We start from the raw sequence: 19,479 nt of genomic DNA on the forward strand, positions 1-19,479 counted from the left end.
CAACGCTGAACGACAGTGTGTGGGTTGCCTTGTTTCCAGACGGCTGAAGTGATAGTCTACTACTGTACAGTCATTCCTAAGAGGCAGGAGACTCAAAACTTTAAGACTTTTGTGGAGATAGACGACAGTCGGTTGCTCAGCGAATATGGGGGTCGGGGTAAGTAGCCTAGTCTACCATAAAACATCCTCCAAAGGGTTGTCGATTTGAATATTTTCACTCTTTCTTCAGTAGGCTATGTTTGGTTACATTTTGGAACATGCTTCAACTCCAAGTTAATTGGCATCACTTTAAATTAATTGAATGAATTCATTAAATTAGGCTAATTGTTTTTCTTGTTGACTATTTAAAATACTGTTTTAAATACCAGTTAGAAGTCACCCAGCTTCGATAAAGTTGTGGATAACCTAATGTGGAAGCCTGAACATTAGCTATTTGTTGTATTTTTTTTTATGAATTGTGTTAACGAAAACAGTTATTTCAAAGAACTCTGTAACATTTCATTATCAAGACGGTTTTTAAATGCTATTCTTTCGCGCGGACCAGATCCTCAGCACAAAATAGTTCTTGAAGTATTTTGACAGCATGTCATATGCAACATCCCTGTCTGATATGGATGTACCCTAATCTAGCCTACATCACTATTTGAATGTCATAATTTCCCCCTCTATAATGTTGATGCATGATACATGCATTTATTGTAGTGCATATACATGGATTTCTATGCAACGTCACGAAAACATGCGTGCGCAACCAAGAGGCAGAAAGCACCATAGAACAGCATAGAGCAATGCAAAAGAGGAAAAGAATAAAATTAGTTGTTGTGCTGCAAACTGCACCAATTCGAAATCACGATGGTTAGAGAATGTTAAATATGTTCAATATCCCTAACGGAATGCATGTCTTCGCCAAAAATGACAAAATAGGATGTTATATTAATAATGCAAATGAACGGCAAACTTGTATGTAGTCTGAAATGAGATGTTATTATCATTGAGACAACAGGGGTATACAATAAAATCCGATTGTAGCTTACAGCAGCCGACTATTTAGGTTAAAGGAACCATATGTAAGAAATGTATTTCAGTTAATCATAAAATGGCCCTGATATGTCACTAGACAGTAAGAAATCATGTTCATTTCAAATACTTATATCACTGACAACAGCAGTCCGGCCAGGATATTGTCATTTAAAAAGTGAAGTTGCACCCCTTAACTGATGTTGATGTTGTGTTTTAGCCTGATGCGCCACCCTCCACCTATCTACTAATCACAAAGTCAGTAGTGTTTCGGCATCCGGGTTGTCAACCTAGAGTCAGGGGGGAGGGGGAGGGGGAGGGGAAACACCGCTCTACAGTAATTTGAAAGTGATTGCAGTACCAGTTTTGGCCACAATCTTACATATGGTTCCTTTAAGTTTATAACGTTGTGGACAGCCCCCAAGCGTCTTCTGCCCCACGGCTGCGCGCGCATCTAGTTTTGTTGGTAAACGGGAAACCCGTGTATCCTACTCGTACTCGTCGCAGTAGTAACTTTTTTTTGGTCAGGTCTTAGCCATTGGTCTACTAGTTGCGTCCTACAATTTCACGTGTCAAATACTGGCATTTTATCGAGACCGATGTTATGGTCTGTTTTTACCCTAGTCTTTCGCTTTAATTAATTTCTCTGCCAGTAATTTAAAGGGGGACTTGGCAACTATTTCAACGTAATAAACCCGTTTAGAAATCATTCGGATGGTTAAATGACCTGTTCCGGTGAAAATGGTGACTTTCCCCGCTGCGCCTAACGTCCCCAGGCGGAAAACCAACCTTGCAACATTGAGACTTACCGTCCCGGAAAGAGAAGTGAGAAACAAGAAACTCGTTTTAAAGTCCTTCCACCATAAATTTGACTCTCCTGGTCTCTGAGTGTTTGCCTCTTTCACAACAGCTGACTATAAAGTGGCATTCCATTTGACTCCTGCTGTATCTATTCTGAATGTAATGTTGTGTCAATCCAGCTGTAGTTTGACTTCTCTGTCCCTCCTCCACTCAATTTAAACCAAAATTATGTTTGTTAGTTTTGTTTTTTGTCATTCATATTTTTTGTCACCTCACAAGTCAGCTGTGACTACAAGCACACTTAAGCTCTCTTGTATTTACTGTTATTGTTATATGGCTTGTATATCATTATTTAATTTAGACAGAGTTTGTTTCATTTGTAAAAACAATAGTACTTTAGACATATGGGGGTGGGGGATCCTCCTGCTAATCTCATCTTAACCCTGAAGCTCAAAAATCAAAATAGATCTCTGTCAAACCTATAACAACCTCTTCCTTGACTGTGCTGTCAAAACAACCACATTTGTCTGATGGAAATAATGAACACAATCTGGCTATTCAGTTGAAACTAGTGATGGGCAAATGAAGCTTTGGTGAATAACTGAACCACTTTGAACAATTGATTCAAAAATGGTTTCATTACTCGGAGCTTCAGTAACAGCGACCTCTCCTGGTGAAAAGCCAAGACTGCATCTAAATGATCCCGGCTAGATAGTGGACAGGAAGCTTTACTAGTGAAATAAATCTAGTGCACGCACCTAACCACCCCACCCCCACACATACGTAGTGCACATGAATAAGAATGGGATATCATTATTTATACAAATAAAGATCAGGAGCCATCAGAATAAAGTTTTCCCATGTCTCTCTTACGTTGTAATAAAAATAAATTGATATGAACAAACTATGCTTGTCACAGTAGAGGCTATGAACCAAACGCAATGTTTTGCATTAGCCTAAAGTGTTTATGCTTTGAACGCGCTACAATTCAGACTAGAAACGAGGCCGTGCCAGTTGCAGTGGCTGCACGATTGGTTCGCGAGGTGGTGGCGCTGCGAACCACTCAGGTGATTCTTTCAGAGAATGTAGCAGTTTCTGCTTCGGACGTCATATGTCACGTGATTTTTCCGTAGCAAAGCAACCTTCGGAGCAGTGGTTCAAATGGAATTGTAGTTCATGGTTTGAAGCATGTAGTGTTCAGTGTCAGACTGCCATCACTAGTTGAAACCAATCTCGTATTGTCTAAGGCTTTCAACTCAGCCTTCCTAAAGTTCCAAATTATTTTAAAGATGCTTGAGCCGCTTCCCTAATGAGCTGGGAACAGGAGTACCTTGGTCTGATAGCCACGTTGTGTTATGGCCCACATTGACTTTTGATTTGTCTACTAGACCTAATAACCATGCAATTTCATGAATTCATTTACAAACAAAAGATGAGAAGGAGGAGCCAAATGTTCCATTCAGATGCCTGAAGGTATTATGGTGTTGCCCATGACGACGAGGCAATGCTTACACAATGAGGCACAATTAAGCATTAGATTTGGAGTGGATATCCTCACACATGCACTTAAACACACACATACACTCATACACTTCCATACCTTAAAACACCCTTGAAGGAATGACTATAACTACAAATTATCCTTGGAAAAAGTTTTTATACTCTCGTTCACACATCATTCAGAAACTTTTAGGCTACTAAGACTTCAGTCCCTCTAACCCTCATGTGTCAGACGTTCACCCAGAAACGTCTGCCTGAACTCATATATTCCGTGCTAGTTCTGTTGTCCCCACAAACCTTTACCACATGTTGCATTCATCCTTTATTTATTTAGCAGATGCGTTTTCCCATAGCATTTTCTCAACGCAATCCCGGGAATGCCACGGACCAAAGCCAAAGTGCCCCCCAAAATACCCGTTAGTTGTATGTACAGTGTTATAACAGGACAGAGACCCTCACAGCTCAAGGCAGGGCTGTTATTGCTGACTCCTGGTCAGAATTAGGAGGGTAAGCCTGAGCAATGTGTGGCACTGGTAGAGCAGCACTGAGAGGCTCGATCAGGACAGGAGGCTGGGTAGGAGAGGTTTGTGCTGCCAAGGTCATGCTTGTTTGGTCCTTTGTATGTACGATATTGTTTGGACAAGTTTTGTGATGCACATGGTGTGTGTGTGTGTGTGTGTGTTACCCTGGTTCGTAGTAGATGACCCCCCCCCCCCAACAAAAGACTTGCCCACAGCATGGCGAAGCAAGAGCAAGCCAACTATTGTTCTTAAGTTTACTTTCGCTCCAAAAAGTGGGTGAACAGGAATAATAATAACTAGAATTGCAACTCTCTGAGGAACTGAGGATGGGCCTGATTCAGGTGTAGTTCACCTAAACAATGTTTTAGTGGTTGCTAAGTTGTTACTAGGGTAATTGAGATGGGTGTTAGGGTGTTGCTAGGGTACATATGGTGGTTGCTATGCCAAATAAACTGGTTGCTGTGCCGGTTGTTAGGGGAATCATGTTGGCTGCCATGGTGGTGGCTAGGTTGACATTATATTGGTGGTTGCTAGGTTGTTGCTAGGGTAACTAAGATGGTTGCTAGGGTATTGTTATGGTACATAAGGTGGTTGCTATGCCAAATAAAATGGTTGCTATGCTGGTTGCTAGGGTTATCATGTTGGTTGCTATGGTGGTTGCTACGTTGTTGCTAGGGTATATCAGATGGTTGCTATGGTGTTGCTAGGGTACAAATGGAGGTTGCTATGCCAAATAAAGCAGTTGCTATGCTGGTTGCTAGGGTAATCATGTTGGCTTCTATGGTGGTTGCTAGGGTCACATTATAGTGGTGGTTGCTAGGTTGTTGCTAGGGCAATTAAGATGGTTGCTAGGGTGTTGCTATGGTGAATATCTTGGTTGCTATGCTAAATAACAACGGGTTAATCATGTAATCATGTTGGTTGCTATGGTGGTTGCTAGGTCACATTATAGTGGTGGTTGCTAGGTTGTTGCTAAGGCAATTAAGATGGTTGCTAGGGCATTGCTCGAGCATACACACACACACACACACACACACACACACACACAGAACGCAGCCTCTCGTGACATCACAACACACACACACACACACACACATACACACACACACACACAATAATACCGCTATCACACTCAGGAATTAATCTTAAGACAACATGTACGATTTTTATGTGGAGCTTCATTGATGACCATAACTGAACTGCTAGTTGATTGATGATTGTGAAGGGTGATTCGCTGAATTACTGTAGACAGAAAGTGTATGGCATCCCTCATGCCCAGCTCATGGGCATGTCCGTCTAGGGCCCCTGCCCTGTGGGTTTCTGTGCTGAGGCTGATGCAGAGTGATGAAGCTGAGGCTTGGGCACGGTCTCAGTGACACAGGTGTCTGCCCCAGGGACGCAGGATTGGTGGTGCTCCATCTGTAATGCATTCTGAGTGCAGAAGAGGTGTGATGTTTTGTCCCTGAATAACCTGTTGCTATGGTGAATATCTTGGTTGCTATGCTAAATAACACGGTTGTTATGTTAGTTGCTACGGTAATCATGTTGGTTGCTATGGTGGTTGCTAGGTTGACATTATAGTGGTGGTTGCTAGGTTGTTGCTAAGGTAATTAAGATGGTTGCTAGGGCATTGCTCGAGCATACACACACACACACAGACACACACACACACACACACAGACACACATCACACACACACACACACACACACACACACACACACACACACACACACACACACGCACGCACACACACTCAGGAATTAATCTTAAGACAACATGTACGATTTTTATGTGGAGCTTCATTGATGACCATAACTGAACTGCTAGTTGATTGATGATTGTGAAGGGTGATTCGCTGAATTACTGTAGACAGAAAGTGTATGGCAGTGCATCCTCATGCCCAGCTCATGGGCATGTCCGTCACAGGGCCCCCTGCCCTGTGGGCTCTGTGCTGAGGCTGATGCAGAGTGATGAAGCTGAGGCTTGGGCACGGTCTCAGTGACACAGGTGTCTGCCCCAGGGACGTGTGATTGGTGGTGCTCCATCTGTAATGCATTCTGAGTGCAGAAGAGGTGTGATGTTTTGTCCCGGAATAACTCAATAGTGTGTGTTTGTGTGTGTGTGTGTGTGTGTGTGTGTGTGTGTGTGTGTGTGTGTGTGTGTGTGTGTGTGTGTGTGTGTATCTTGACTAGAAAGGAAGACTTGATGAATTTATTGTTCACCCTCTTTCAAGTGATTCGTGCCATTGTCTGCCGACCAGGTGTAGCCTGATTATGTCGCCTTAAAGAATCCGGTGATGGGGTGCCTACAGCATCCATACCATGTACGGGTCCAAGTTCCACGGGGACACAAGTTCAAATCCGACCTACGGCCATATCGCGATCCCACCACTTACTTCCTGTCACACTTCACTGTCCTGTCGAAATAAAAGGCAACCCCCAAAAAAAAAAAAAAAAAAAAAAATATTTAAAAAGAAGATTTTATATGTTGAATATTTATTTGTAGCAAATCAGGGTCTGTTTATTCATACCCAGACTCTTTCATAGGTAAAACCAAAAACCAAATATATTTCTCTTTAATATTGGCTATAGACATTAGGACTAAATATAATATAGGAGAAAGATCATTGCTGGTTGGAATAAGTATGTGAGAGGCTACTGTTTCAAATTCCATCCCAATTAAAACCCACTGAGGGAACTTGGCTGATATCTGAGGCCATCAGTTTATCAATATGAACATAATGTACAAAGGCATGCTGTCTACTTTGTCAATTAGGCACAGTTGCTTACCTCCTCCTGAAATAGAACTCACTGTGCTGATCTAACATAGTTTTGGCAAGAGACTTGGCCCTCAGTGATGTAACCGCCAAATCAGCTTGCTGGAACTTCGCCCAGCCATTCACTACCAGAATAAAAGGTTTTTTTTAAAGCATGATGGCTTTGCTTTTTTACCACCAGTGCTGAAATGAATGCACAATAAAACGGCAGTTACTATGGGCACACAACCTCGTCTGAAACATTTTTGAGTTGATCGCTGTACACCTCTCTACTGAGTCCTTCTTTAACGTGGTATAGTCCTAATTGTGAAACCAGTGTGTTTAAAATAAATAATAAAAATAAAATACACTAAGTGGGGGTTATCGCATACTTTGGATAAAACATCTGCTAAATCACACTTACTTTATTTTATTTATTTTGTTTACTTTAAATAAACAACAAGGTCTCTCAAAGTCGGATTTGAGAATTGAGCTCAGGCCGAGCTGTTTCTCAGGTGGTGACACCTCCACTTCACCACACCTAATATACCTCATATAGCCTTTAGACCTTATTTACTACTTACAACTATCCTCGGCCTGGGCAGAGGTGCTACTGGTGTGCTATGGGCAACAGTCTGAGCAAAGATGCTCTGTTTCTGCCGGTCTGCAGGATGGACGTGACCAGTATGAGTTGGCGGCGACGTCGGAGCAGGGAGGGGACAAGAAGAAGAAGAAGAAGAAGAACAAGGACAAGGATATGGACGAGCTGAAGAGGGAAGTAGATATGGTACGTAAAGTATATAGTATAAGTATAAGTATATATACTCTTTTGATCCCGTGAGGGAAATTTGGTCTCTGCATTTATGCTAAAGACAAACAGGGAAGTAGATAGGGTATGTGAAGACAAACAGGGAAGTAGATAAGGTATGTGAAGACAAACAGGGAAGTAGATAAGGTATGTGAAGACAAACAGGGAAGTAGATAGGGTATGTGAAGACAAACAGGGAAGTAGATAGGGTATGTGAAGACACCAAAGGAATTAGATATGGTACGTCACGACAAAAAGGAAAGGTAGTGAATGCTCAGATCGTGAACATAGTGGACTCCAGGTACATGCAAGGTGCTCTAGAAGTTTGACAGGACTTTTGTAGAAACAAGGCTGCTTGGCTGACTTTAGGCACACTTACATGGAGACAAGGATAATGTTATCACTCTTTCATAAGTGAAGGGCCATCATGGGAAAAAAGAAACTAGAACTGTTTAACATAAATTCACACAAACAAATTAATTAACCAACACTCATAAAACACCCTTTCAAACACACACACAAAACACACACAGACACTGTTAATTTCCTTATTCCCAATGTCAGCTATCAATGTTATCAACAATGCTTTCTAACTCAATATGTGAGCTCGCTAAAGCTATACAGAACTCTTATTTAGTCTAATATTTTATTTTCACTGTCTTTAGGATGACCATAAACTGACCCTGGATGAACTCCATCGTAAATATGGGACCGACCTGAGCAAGGTGAGCTCTTCTTTATTGCCTGTCCTGTTTATGAGTCTTGTCAACTGAGAGAAATGGCCCCTTGAAAGATTTTAGGCTCAGGAATTGAAGTACCCCATTTGTTCTGGTGTTACTTAGCAACAGGTTGCCCAACTCTAACAGCAACTCTTGTTGCTTTGATTTTCACAAGAGCAAAACAAGACACCAAAAAACTCACTCCTCCCAGTGTTCATGAAAGATGCGCATTATTTTTAAACAATTCTCTCTCTCTCTTGCACTCTCATCTCTCTATTTTTCCTTCGCTCTATCTCTCAAATATGGTTTATCTGCCTGCCAAATTATGCAATATATTTCCAAAACTTTCACTAGAATGGTAAAACATGGTTAATCTGCTAAAAAATCTGCTACACCACATAAATACACAAACAAATGAGACTACATGTGATATTGACCCCCATTCTTTGTCCTAGGGCCTGACCAGTTCTCGGGCTGCAGAGATCCTGCTTCGTGACGGACCCAATGCCCTGACGCCACCCCCCACCACTCCCGAGTGGGTGAAGTTCTGCAAGCAAATGTTCGGAGGGTTCTCTATGCTGCTGTGGACTGGTGCCATCCTCTGCTTCCTGGCCTACGGCGTCCAGGCCGCCATGGAGGACGAGCCGGCCAACGACAATGTGAGAAATCATTAATGCGTTTCGTAAAATGTTTTATTTAAATTGCTTTTTTAAAAAGTCACAGACTGTGTGAATGTAGACATTTCGTAAAATGATTTACTTAGATAAAGACAGATAGCATAGCTTGTTTTAATTTTGCAGTTTTAATATTGTAGCTTTAAACTAATGTATACAATTACATGCTGTGCATTAGTGGTAGCATAAACACTGTGGAATCATATTATCTGCTGGATGACCACAGGTTAATTCTAATTTCTCCTATTCTGCAGTTGTACCTGGGTGTCGTGTTATCTGCTGTGGTCATCATCACTGGCTGTTTCTCCTACTACCAAGAGTCCAAGAGCTCCAAGATCATGGACTCCTTCAAGAACCTGGTCCCGCAGGTCAGCCCAAGGCCTGTTTGAACACACCAAGCACACGGAACACAGACTTTACTCACTTCTTACTGTGTTTCAATGTACAGAGCATAATGGGTGTTAAGAGACATATTTTCTCTTATACTTTCTTGTCTTCATTGTATGTCTTATAAGACTTTATGTTCTATCCTTCCATCCTTTTACCTGTGGTCCAATATATGAACAAACTAAACAAAGGGACTTGGAGTTGTATGGTAGCACTGCACCTGACAATTGGTCGGCCAATGTTTGATTCCCAAACCTACTGTGTCAAGTCTGTGCCACTTTGGCAAACAAAAAGGGTCTGCTAAATACCAGCCACTTTACTTTAATATATCAACAAAATGGCCAAATGTTGTTGTTATGTTACTGAAGCTAAAATTAGCATGGTATTGCCTAGCATGTGTTCCTTAAAGTGACTATTGTGTTGTTTTGTTGTGTTTGTGTGTATCAGCAAGCCTTGGTGCTGCGTGATGGAGAGAAACTGAACATCAATGCCGAGACTGTGGTGGTGGGGGATCTGGTGGAGGTGAAGGGTGGAGATCGCATCCCTGCCGACATCCGCATCATCGCCGCTCACGGCTGCAAGGTATAGTGCCACCGCACACCACGTCACTTCATGTTGCAAATGAGCTGGGTTTTCAAAAAATAATAATAACACACCCACACACACACATACACACACGGACACACACACACACACGCATACAGACACGCACACACACACGCACACACACACACACACACACACACATTCAAAGTAAGCTGGCTATGAGCACAGATGAACAAACAAAGACAGGTGTACACACAGAAAAGCAAATGCACAAAAAGTTATGTTTCTGGTATTGCCAGAATGTACACTCTTAAAACAAATGTGTTAGAAACAACAGAAACTGTGTTGTCCCTATCTGGACATAGAGATGTGTCAAAAAACAACAAAACTTGTGTTATTTTCAACACATTCATTTTAAGAATGTACACAGTATAACAAAAGCAATGTGTTACAATACAAACTGTGTTGTCCCTATCTGGACATAGAGATGTGTCAAAAACAACACAAGTTGTGTTAAAAACAACACATTCATTTTAAGATCGTATTGTGATAGTCCGCTCAGGGCACTGATGTGAGAGTTGACCTCTTTCAGGTGGACAACTCCTCTCTGACTGGTGAATCTGAGCCACAGACCAGATCACCAGACTTCTCCAACGACAACCCCCTCGAGACCAGGAACATCGCCTTCTTCTCCACCAACTGTGTGGAAGGTGGAGTATTTCACAACATGCATTATGTATTTTTTTTTTAAGTATATTTTTGGGCTTTTTATGCCTTTAATCAGATAGGACAGTGGAGAACAACAGGAAGTGAGTGAGAGAGAGAGTGGGGGTGGGATCCGGAAAGGGCCACGGGGCGGGTATCGAACCTGGGTCGCCGGCGTACGGTGCAGGTGCCCCAGCCAGTCGCGCCACAGCTGGGGCTCGTCTATGTGTATTTTAACTAAGTTAAAGGTTGTATCACCGATTGCAGGCCCAAAACAGGCCCAAACATAAATGATCACATTCATCTAATCTTTCCTAACAACCTGCTAGCGGCCCGCCCCATAATCAGGCCGTCAAAAAAATGTGTCTCTGTAGGCAGCCTAGGCTCTGAGATCTGCACACAAAAATAAATGCTACCAAGTGTTGCCAACCACTCAAAGGCAAAATAAAATGTTCCAACCAATAACCGACGAGATGCGCGTTCAGGAGAGTTTCAATTGCACGGGAGGGAGGGGGAGGGAGTAGCAAGCTAGCTCTCTGTTTTGTTTGAACGTCAACAGAAGTGACGTTACCCCGCCATCGCTGATATAACCTTTAAAGTTGCGAGATATTTTTTATTTTTTTTAAAGAGAGATACCAGTCTATGGAGACATTGTTGCCTACAAACACCAATGGTAGTGAACAATGGTAGTGAAAAATAAAACTTATGGTAGGACAACATGGAGTCATGATTGAATATAACAAAATCATAGTCAATTGTGTTTGGAGAAGTCACAATGAGGAGCTGCTTCATTATCTATACTTGTCTCTGTGAATGGTTTTACTACTTACATTTCTTACCATTCAAGCTATTTAGAAACTTCTCAGGAGAAGAATATATATGTATTACTGTATTACCATAATACATACATACACATCGCAACCTTAGAATAATAAGGTTCTATCTGCGTTTTGAGTAGTTCTGAGATATTGAGCTTCAAAGTTTTAAAATTCCATAGAGTTACATGGTAAATGGAACAAGTTCTTTTTGATATAAAGTCCAAATATGTACACAACTTTAAGAAACACCTCATCTGAACTTTCAAAGAATAAAAATATGTAAATAACTCCATTTTGACAAAAATGTCAGATAGAACCTTATTATTCTAAGGTAGCGACATGCATATACATATTTACATACATGCTGTACATAGGCATACAATACATCCACAGCTAGGGATTGGGCCGCAAGACACACATTTAGGCGAGGATCACATCAGCCAGCGGCAAGCGGCAGCGGCAAACGTAACGCAACGCTCAGACCATAAGTTTTATCTTGTTCCTAAGCAACACAAACGGTTTGTCAATTAAATACGCTCGAGTTGCGCTTTGAAAGTTGAACCAAGTTCAACGCTCAGCGTTAGCTAATGTGATCCCTGCCTTACAGTGGGGCTACACTGAGTGCCCAACTGAAGTATTCTGGTCACAGAGCAGAGCAGTATTAGCTTCTACTATAATCAATGGAACTGGCTACATAAGACAAGAGAGAGCTGAGCACATCTGAAACATAAACGAGCCTTCTATTTATTTATTTGATTTATTTAGCACACATTAACATGGTGCAAGGACGGAACGGAGCCCAATGGGCTTGTACTAAAATTCTAAAACTATTTGTACACTTGGTGTAACCAGAATGTGTTGAAATGCACGTTCGGATGCGTGATCTTCCTCCGTGTTTGTGTAGGAACTGCCCGCGGTATCGTGATCAGCACAGGCGACCGGACTGTGATGGGCCGCATCGCCACGCTGGCGTCGGGCCTGGAGGTGGGACGCACGCCCATCTCCATCGAGATCGAGCACTTCATCCACATCATTACGGGCGTGGCCGTCTTCCTGGGCGTCTCCTTCTTCATCCTGTCCATCATCCTGGGCTACAGCTGTCTGGAGGCCGTCATCTTCCTTATCGGCATCATCGTCGCCAACGTGCCCGAGGGGCTGCTGGCTACTGTCACAGTGAGTGTGTGTGTGTGTATGTATGTGTCAGAAAGAGAGAGAGAGAGAGAGAGAGAGAGAGAGAGAGAGAGAGAGAGAGAGAGAGAGAGAGAGAATGCTCAAGGGACTTCTTGCCAACCGTCACAGTGAGAGTTTGTGTATGGGAGAGACTGCTCTCCACTGTCACTTGAACTTGTATGCGTCACCTTAAGTGTGTCCATGTGTATGTGTGTGTGAGAAAGTGCTTGAGGGTATGCTAGCCACTGTCACTGTGTGTGTGTTTACGTGTGCGTGTGTGCGGTGTGTGTGTGTGTGTATGCGCACGTGTGTGTGTGAGAGAGACTGTTCGCCAGTGTCATTGTAACACTCTCATAGCCAAGTAGTTTTTCATAAGATTTCTGCAATACAGATTTTTTTTTTTTGTATGTGAGATTGTTGACATTGTTGACATCCATATAACCTGTCTCAAGGTGTGTCTGACCCTGACGGCCAAGCGCATGGCCAAGAAGAACTGCCTGGTGAAGAACCTGGAGGCCGTGGAGACGCTCGGCTCCACCTCCACCATCTGCTCCGACAAGACCGGCACCCTGACGCAGAACCGCATGACGGTCGCCCACATGTGGTTCGACAACCAGATCCACGAGGCCGACACCACCGAGAACCAGAGCGGCGCCACCTTCGACCGCAGCTCCACCACCTGGGCTTCACTGGCCCGCATCGCCGGCCTCTGCAACCGAGCCGTCTTCCTCGCCGAGCAGACAGACGTTCCCATCCTCAAGGTAACGGAGATTAGAGTTCCCCGTCGCTATGACGGATATCCATCAACTGGCTTCCATAAAGGCCATGATATCATTGTACATCCCAAGGGGGGGATATGTTTCTTCAGGCGCATGTTGTAGAAAACTATCGCTTTTATTTTGAAACTGGTCTTCATGTAAGTATCCTTGTCCTTGTCTGTGAAATACCTATTGCATTATTATGAAGCGAAGCGAAGCGGTGGTCATATAGGTTTAGTCAGATTTCTTTTTTTTTTCGCATGTCCAAATTTCCGTCAAGGATTCCCGGGACACTGAAAGACCGGGGTGGACGAAACTTGGTGGGCATGTAACCCCATAATGGATAGCATGGAACCATCGTTTTCGTTTTGATCTGTAGCCCCCGCTGGACTGCACCCCCCGAAGGAGGGTAGGGCAGACACAGTTTTCTGTGAATATCTCGAGAACCGTAAGATTTAGGAGGACCATTTTTTTTTGTATGTTGATCTCAAGGCCATGTCAACCCATTCCATAACCACTCATTTCATGTATAGCCCACCTAGTTAAACACAAAAAAGTAAAAATGAGGTGTTGTAATCGCAGGTATCTGTGACCCAACATAGTCAAAACTGCACAAAATTGGAAGTGTAGGATCATTATGACACCCTCTGAATGCACGCCAAGTTTCGTGGAATTCCGTTCATGGGGGCCACACAATAAATTAATTTATGTTACTATACACCAACTGACCTGTAGGTGGCCGGAGACAGTTTTCAGAATATCTCGAGAACCGTGAGGGCCTAGGAGGTCCACCTTTTTTTTTTATGTTGGTCTTAAGGGGGCATGTCAACCCATCCCATTACCACTTATTTCATGTATAGCGCCACCTAGTTAAAAATTAAAAAGCAAAAAATATCTCTGGCTGACTGAACAAAACTGCACGAAATTGAAAGTGTAGGATCATTATGACACCCTCCGAATGCATGCCAAGTTTTGTGAACTTTTGTTCATGGGGGGCCTTACAATAAAATAATGTATGTGTACATTTAGTGACCGTACACCAACAAGGATTCCCGGGACACCGGGGTACACGAAACTTGGTGGGCATGTAACCCCACATGGATAGCATGGAACCATCATTTTTCGTTTTGATCTGTATCAACAGCAAATGTCCACACTTTCCCCACATTGATACTAGTTGACTGATATGTGAACAGCCATTGTTGTAAAACAAATAGTGTGCAAGTAAAACAACCATTATTAAGAGACTAGAGAAGATACAGTAGCTTACAGTCCTTTCCCTGAGGGTGTTTTCCAGCATATGAGCTGTATTTGTGCAGTTTCATGAGGCTATTGTAAAGTCTAAAGAGAACAGCTGCTGCCTGCAATTTATCTTTTTCCAAGAAACGCCAATCTCGTGAGAAACACATCCTCACTTCACTGTTTGTCCAGTTTACGACTACGTTCCCTGGTTGGCTTTGTAAGTCACTTTGGGCAAAAGTATTGACCAAATACGTGACACAGAAATGTACAGTATGCTTTTTGTCTCATTGTGCCGCGTCTTCTCACACAGAGGGATGTGGCCGGAGACGCGTCGGAGTCTGCTCTGTTAAAATGCATCGAGCTGTGCTGCGGATCCGTCAGAGAGATGAGAGAGAAGTACACAAAGATCTCCGAGATCCCCTTCAACTCCACCAACAAATATCAGGTACAAGCACACACACACGCACGCACACACACACACATGCACACGCACGCACGCACACACATACACACACACACACACACACACCATTTACTGTATGTATGTACTGTATGTATGTCCACATGAAGAAATGGTACAAATATTAAGTATGCAGTACAATAAGCAAACTCATGGACCAGTGGCACACAGCAAGTCTTCACAATACTTAATTAGCACTATAATCAGCTCTTATGGCTCTAAGTAGCAACGTATCCGCCATATGTGGTGGCTGCCAATAATAGCAGAGAGGGCACAGTACTTTTTGGCCATCCCAAGTTATGCTGCCCTCTTACTACCAACCTGTGTGTGTGTCCTAGGCTACCAAATATGAATACGAGTAGTCTGCACCTATAGCATAGCTCTGAGATGGTGTTCAGGAGTGGTTGGTATTTAACTACTTTGGTGCTGAAAGCCTCCTCCATGCTAGAATCAAAGGGGCAGCCTACCTCAAAAATGTACACCTCACTGGACTCCACATTAATAACAACTTCTGGTGTATTGGCAACCAGATGTAAGAAAGTACTGGTTACTATTGCAGTGCTGAAACATGGATGGTTTTACCTGAGAATGTTTGTACATTCTTACTGATGAGGATAGAAAATGGTTTAATATGTCTTTCACTATGAGGTCTATTGTTCTGTCATGACGTGCTATGTACATTCCTTTGGAGCAAACCTTTGCTCTGGAGCGAACCTTTGGAGCAAAAGAATGACGGAAGTACATTTTTGGATCGTAAGAGAAATTTCCTTTCCTCTGGACACAGCTGTCCATCCATAAGAACCCCAACGCGGCCACAGAGTCCACCCACCTGCTGGTGATGAAGGGGGCACCGGAGCGGATCCTCGACCGCTGTTCCACCATCATGATCCAGGGCAAGGAGCAGCCGCTGGATGAGGAGATGAGGGACTCCTTCCAGAACGCCTACCTGGAGCTGGGCGGCCTTGGAGAGAGAGTGCTGGGTGAGAGAGAGAGAGGGAGAGAGAGATAGACAGATAGACAGAGGGAGAGAGAGAGAGGGAGAGAGAGAGAGAGAGCAGAGTGAGTGAGAGAGAAGGAGAGAGAGAGAGACAGATGGAGAAAGAGAAAAGAAGCGAAAGACAGGGAGAGAGTGTGCCGGGTGAGAGGGGGAGAGAGCTGGGTGAGGAAGAGAGAGAAAGAGAGATTTTAACTCTTTCTTTATTGGTTTACAAAAACACTGAAATATTCACACAATTAAATTCTTGTTAGGATAAAAATTATGTTAAAAAAAATAATAAAATAAAAGGACTACAAAAGTTGACTAAAGAGCAAATTGTCATCAATGACGGAACACAGTGCCTGTCTGCAGCACCACACAGCCTCAAAAGATTCAAGATTCTGCATGAGTTTGTAAAACCGGAAATCAATTAAGACTCTGGCCTTGACAAGAGCAGGAAACAAAACTAACACATAATTTCCAGGCTGATTCTCAATTTTGTTTTTTCTGCTGACATAAATAGCCATCTTAGCTTCACCCAGAATAAAATTTAACAGTTTACATTCATTTTGTTTTCTTTTTCGATTTCTGAAACCAAGAATGAAAGTCTCTGGGGAGAACTCTTCGTTAAAACAATTTAAACAAGTGTTCCATGACTGTAAACAGTGGCCTCAACCTTGAGCAGTGCAAAAAAGCATGAAAGACAGTTTCCCTCTGAAAACAGAAAGGACAATCTTGACCCACAGCTGTATTTAAGACAGAGACAAAGGCATTAACAGCAACTGCCCCATAAAGGAGTCTCCACTGCAAATCCCCCACCCTCTAAGGCAATGGTGGTTTGTAGAGTGCTCTCCATTCGGGTTTCACATCCACACTTAAATTCAAAACAGCCCGCCAGGGTGTGTCAACCCTACTCATTAAACACTTCTTATTGAACACTTTCACACAAGCATGATAAAACTGTTTTCCCGTGGCAACGCTCAACCCAACAGTGGTTATGCCTGACAAGAGCAGGCCAGCACCCTCATCCAGAATAGGTGAAAGTACCAATGCAGGAAAGTCATCAAACACATCCGGCCGCACCATTCCTGAGCAATAATCCTCAAGTAATGTCCATTCATCCGTGTTGCATGTAGTGCGCCACTTATCCAGGAGTTGTGTGGCCACACGAAGAGACCTTAGTCCAATGGAGGCAGCAAACCTCCTAGCGTTCCAAAAGTCTTACCCTGCCAGGTCTACTACATCCTTCAATGTCACCATCCTAGAATCAAGAAACCTCCTCTGGAGTGAAGGAAAATCGGATGAGGAAATGTCCATTCTTGCGCCGCCAACCACAGGTTTTTGTAGAAGCCAGTGTAAGGAGGTTGTTGCCCCCTGCCTTTGAACATTAAACATGGCCCAAATTTTAAGAAGAGTGCGGTAGAAAGGAGGCAACCTAGAACCATCAACCCCATGTGGCACTGTCAAAAAGAGTGACTTATCAAGCCCCAGCCCCCCACAAGTTCTTAAAATTGTGCAGCTCAGAAGTTTCCAAGCGACAACTGTGGGTCCAGTAAGGAGCTTTTGCACAAACTGCAACCTAAAAGCAGCAGTTCTGCTATGAAAATGTATAAGACCATGTCCCCCCTCTTCCTTTGGCAAAAACAAAACTGACTGTGGAACCCAGTGTAACTTATCCCAGAAAAAGTTCCCAACAACAGACTGCAACTTGTTCAGAAGGTCTAGTGGAGGATCCACACAGGCCAGACGATGCCAAAAGGATGAGGCCACCAAGTTATTTATGATGAGCACACGCCCCCTGTAAGACATCTTAGGCAGGAGCCACTTCCACCTTTCAAGCCGCCCATTAATACTTTCCACTGCCCCCTCCCAATTTTTCTGCAAAACTTTGTCATCCCCCAGAAAAACACCCAAATACTTAAAACCATCTTTCTTCCAAACTAACCCATCAGGGAGCCTTGGCACCCCTTCCCCCCACTGCCCAAGCAATAGAGCCTCGCTTTTAGCCCAGTTAACTCTGGCTGATGAAACTGACCCAAAATCTCTTAAAATGTTTAACAAGTACCTCTATATCCCCTCTCCCGCTAATTAAAAGGACTATGTCATCGGCATAGGCAGACAAACAGGAAAGGAGAAGCCAGGTATAGACAGACCATTTAATGCCCCTCTTAACCTATGTAAAAGAGGCTCTATTGCTATAGAATACAGCATTCCAGACAAAGAGCAACCCTGTCTTACACCTCTGCCAACCTTGAAGAGAGCACTTAACCCACCATTGACTTTGAGTATACTCTCTACATCTCTGTACAGAACCCTGATCTTTCTTACAAAGCCTTCACTGAACCCAAAGGCAAGTACAGCGTCCCACAGGTACCTATGCTCCACCCTGTCAAAAGCTTTTTCTTGATCTAGTGAAACCAACCCCACATCAATTCCAAGAAGTTTGGAAACATGTATGATATCACGAATCAAAGCCACATTATCAAAAATAGACCTACTGGGAACACAATATGTTTGGTCCGGATTGATGACCTGGTCCATTACCTTGGACAACCTGTTGGCCAAAACTTTAGACAGCAACTTGTAGTCGCTACACAAGAGCAACACGGGTCTTCAACACCTAATATCAGTGAGATCGCCTTTTTTAGGGAGAAGTGTGAGGACTGCCCTAAGACAGCTCACTGGCAGAGGCCCCCCAGCAAGACTATCATTGAGCACGGCAAGCAAGTCCTCCCCAATCTTCGACCAAAAAGACTTATAAAATTCTGCAGGAATGCCATCCAGGCCCGGGGCTTTACCACACTCCAAACCCTGAAGGGCCCTCTCCAGTTCCTCCAGTGTCAGGGCGGCGTCAAGCTCGGCAAAGGACTCAATTGAAATTTGGGGCAGATCTCCCAGAAAAAGGCTGTCAGGTTCTCCGTCCCTTAGTTCGCTCTTGTATAGATCCTGATAGAACTGAACAGCTCTGTTCCGAATCTCACGATCACCAGTCAATAAAGCTCCAGACTCAGATTTTAAAGAATGGATCAATCTTTTCTGTCCAATTTTCTTCTCCAGACTAAAAAAAAGAACTTTGAAGGAACATCCATCTGCTCCACACTCCGAAAACATGAACGGACCAAAGCACCCTTAGCATTAATTCCTATTAACTCAGCTAATGCATTCTTTTTCAGATTCTCAATGTCATCATGAGTCCCAGTCGAGTAAGCCAAATTTTGAATTTCCTTTAACTCCTCTTCCAAGATCTCAATAGACTCGGTTCTGTCTCTTGTGATGTTTTGAGTGTACTGTTTACATAATACCTATCAAGCCTGGCCATGGAAATCATGCTACCATGAGCATGAGTCCAGGTATATTGCTTGTGCTCTTTATGAAAAGTCCTCCACACATCACTTAGATCATGCGTGTGTATACACTGGCTAAGTTTTTTACGTGAAAACATATGTGGCTCTACATTATTCCTGTCTATGTCATGTTCTGTGCAATTAATGTCCAGACACCAAACAGGGGCGAGGACCACAAAATCGTCGTTAGAATGTTTATTTAGGGTTGGGGGGTTACAGGGGTTTCAGGGGTTCGGGAGTTCCAGAGTCTGCGTGTGTGTGTTCCCCCCAATAGCC

General features: G+C 43.3%; 1 protein-coding gene across 1 annotated transcript in view; it reads left to right on the forward strand.

Moving 5' to 3' along the window:
- Positions 1–19,479, forward strand: part of atp1a1b (ATPase Na+/K+ transporting subunit alpha 1b) — a 35,709-nt gene continuing 16,230 nt past the window's right edge. The window contains exons 1-11 of the mRNA XM_048239335.1: positions 1–157; positions 7,267–7,383; positions 8,070–8,129; positions 8,579–8,782; positions 9,052–9,165; positions 9,632–9,766; positions 10,323–10,440; positions 12,158–12,426; positions 12,876–13,184; positions 14,734–14,868; positions 15,668–15,863. Coding sequence (XP_048095292.1) covers positions 146–157; positions 7,267–7,383; positions 8,070–8,129; positions 8,579–8,782; positions 9,052–9,165; positions 9,632–9,766; positions 10,323–10,440; positions 12,158–12,426; positions 12,876–13,184; positions 14,734–14,868; positions 15,668–15,863 — 1,669 coding nt within the window. The 5' untranslated portion in view covers positions 1–145. The remainder of the gene's footprint in view (positions 158–7,266; positions 7,384–8,069; positions 8,130–8,578; positions 8,783–9,051; positions 9,166–9,631; positions 9,767–10,322; positions 10,441–12,157; positions 12,427–12,875; positions 13,185–14,733; positions 14,869–15,667; positions 15,864–19,479) is intronic.

Source organism: Alosa alosa, chromosome 3 (assembly GCF_017589495.1).
Source record: "Alosa alosa isolate M-15738 ecotype Scorff River chromosome 3, AALO_Geno_1.1, whole genome shotgun sequence".
Taxonomy (NCBI): Eukaryota; Metazoa; Chordata; class Actinopteri; order Clupeiformes; family Clupeidae; genus Alosa; species Alosa alosa.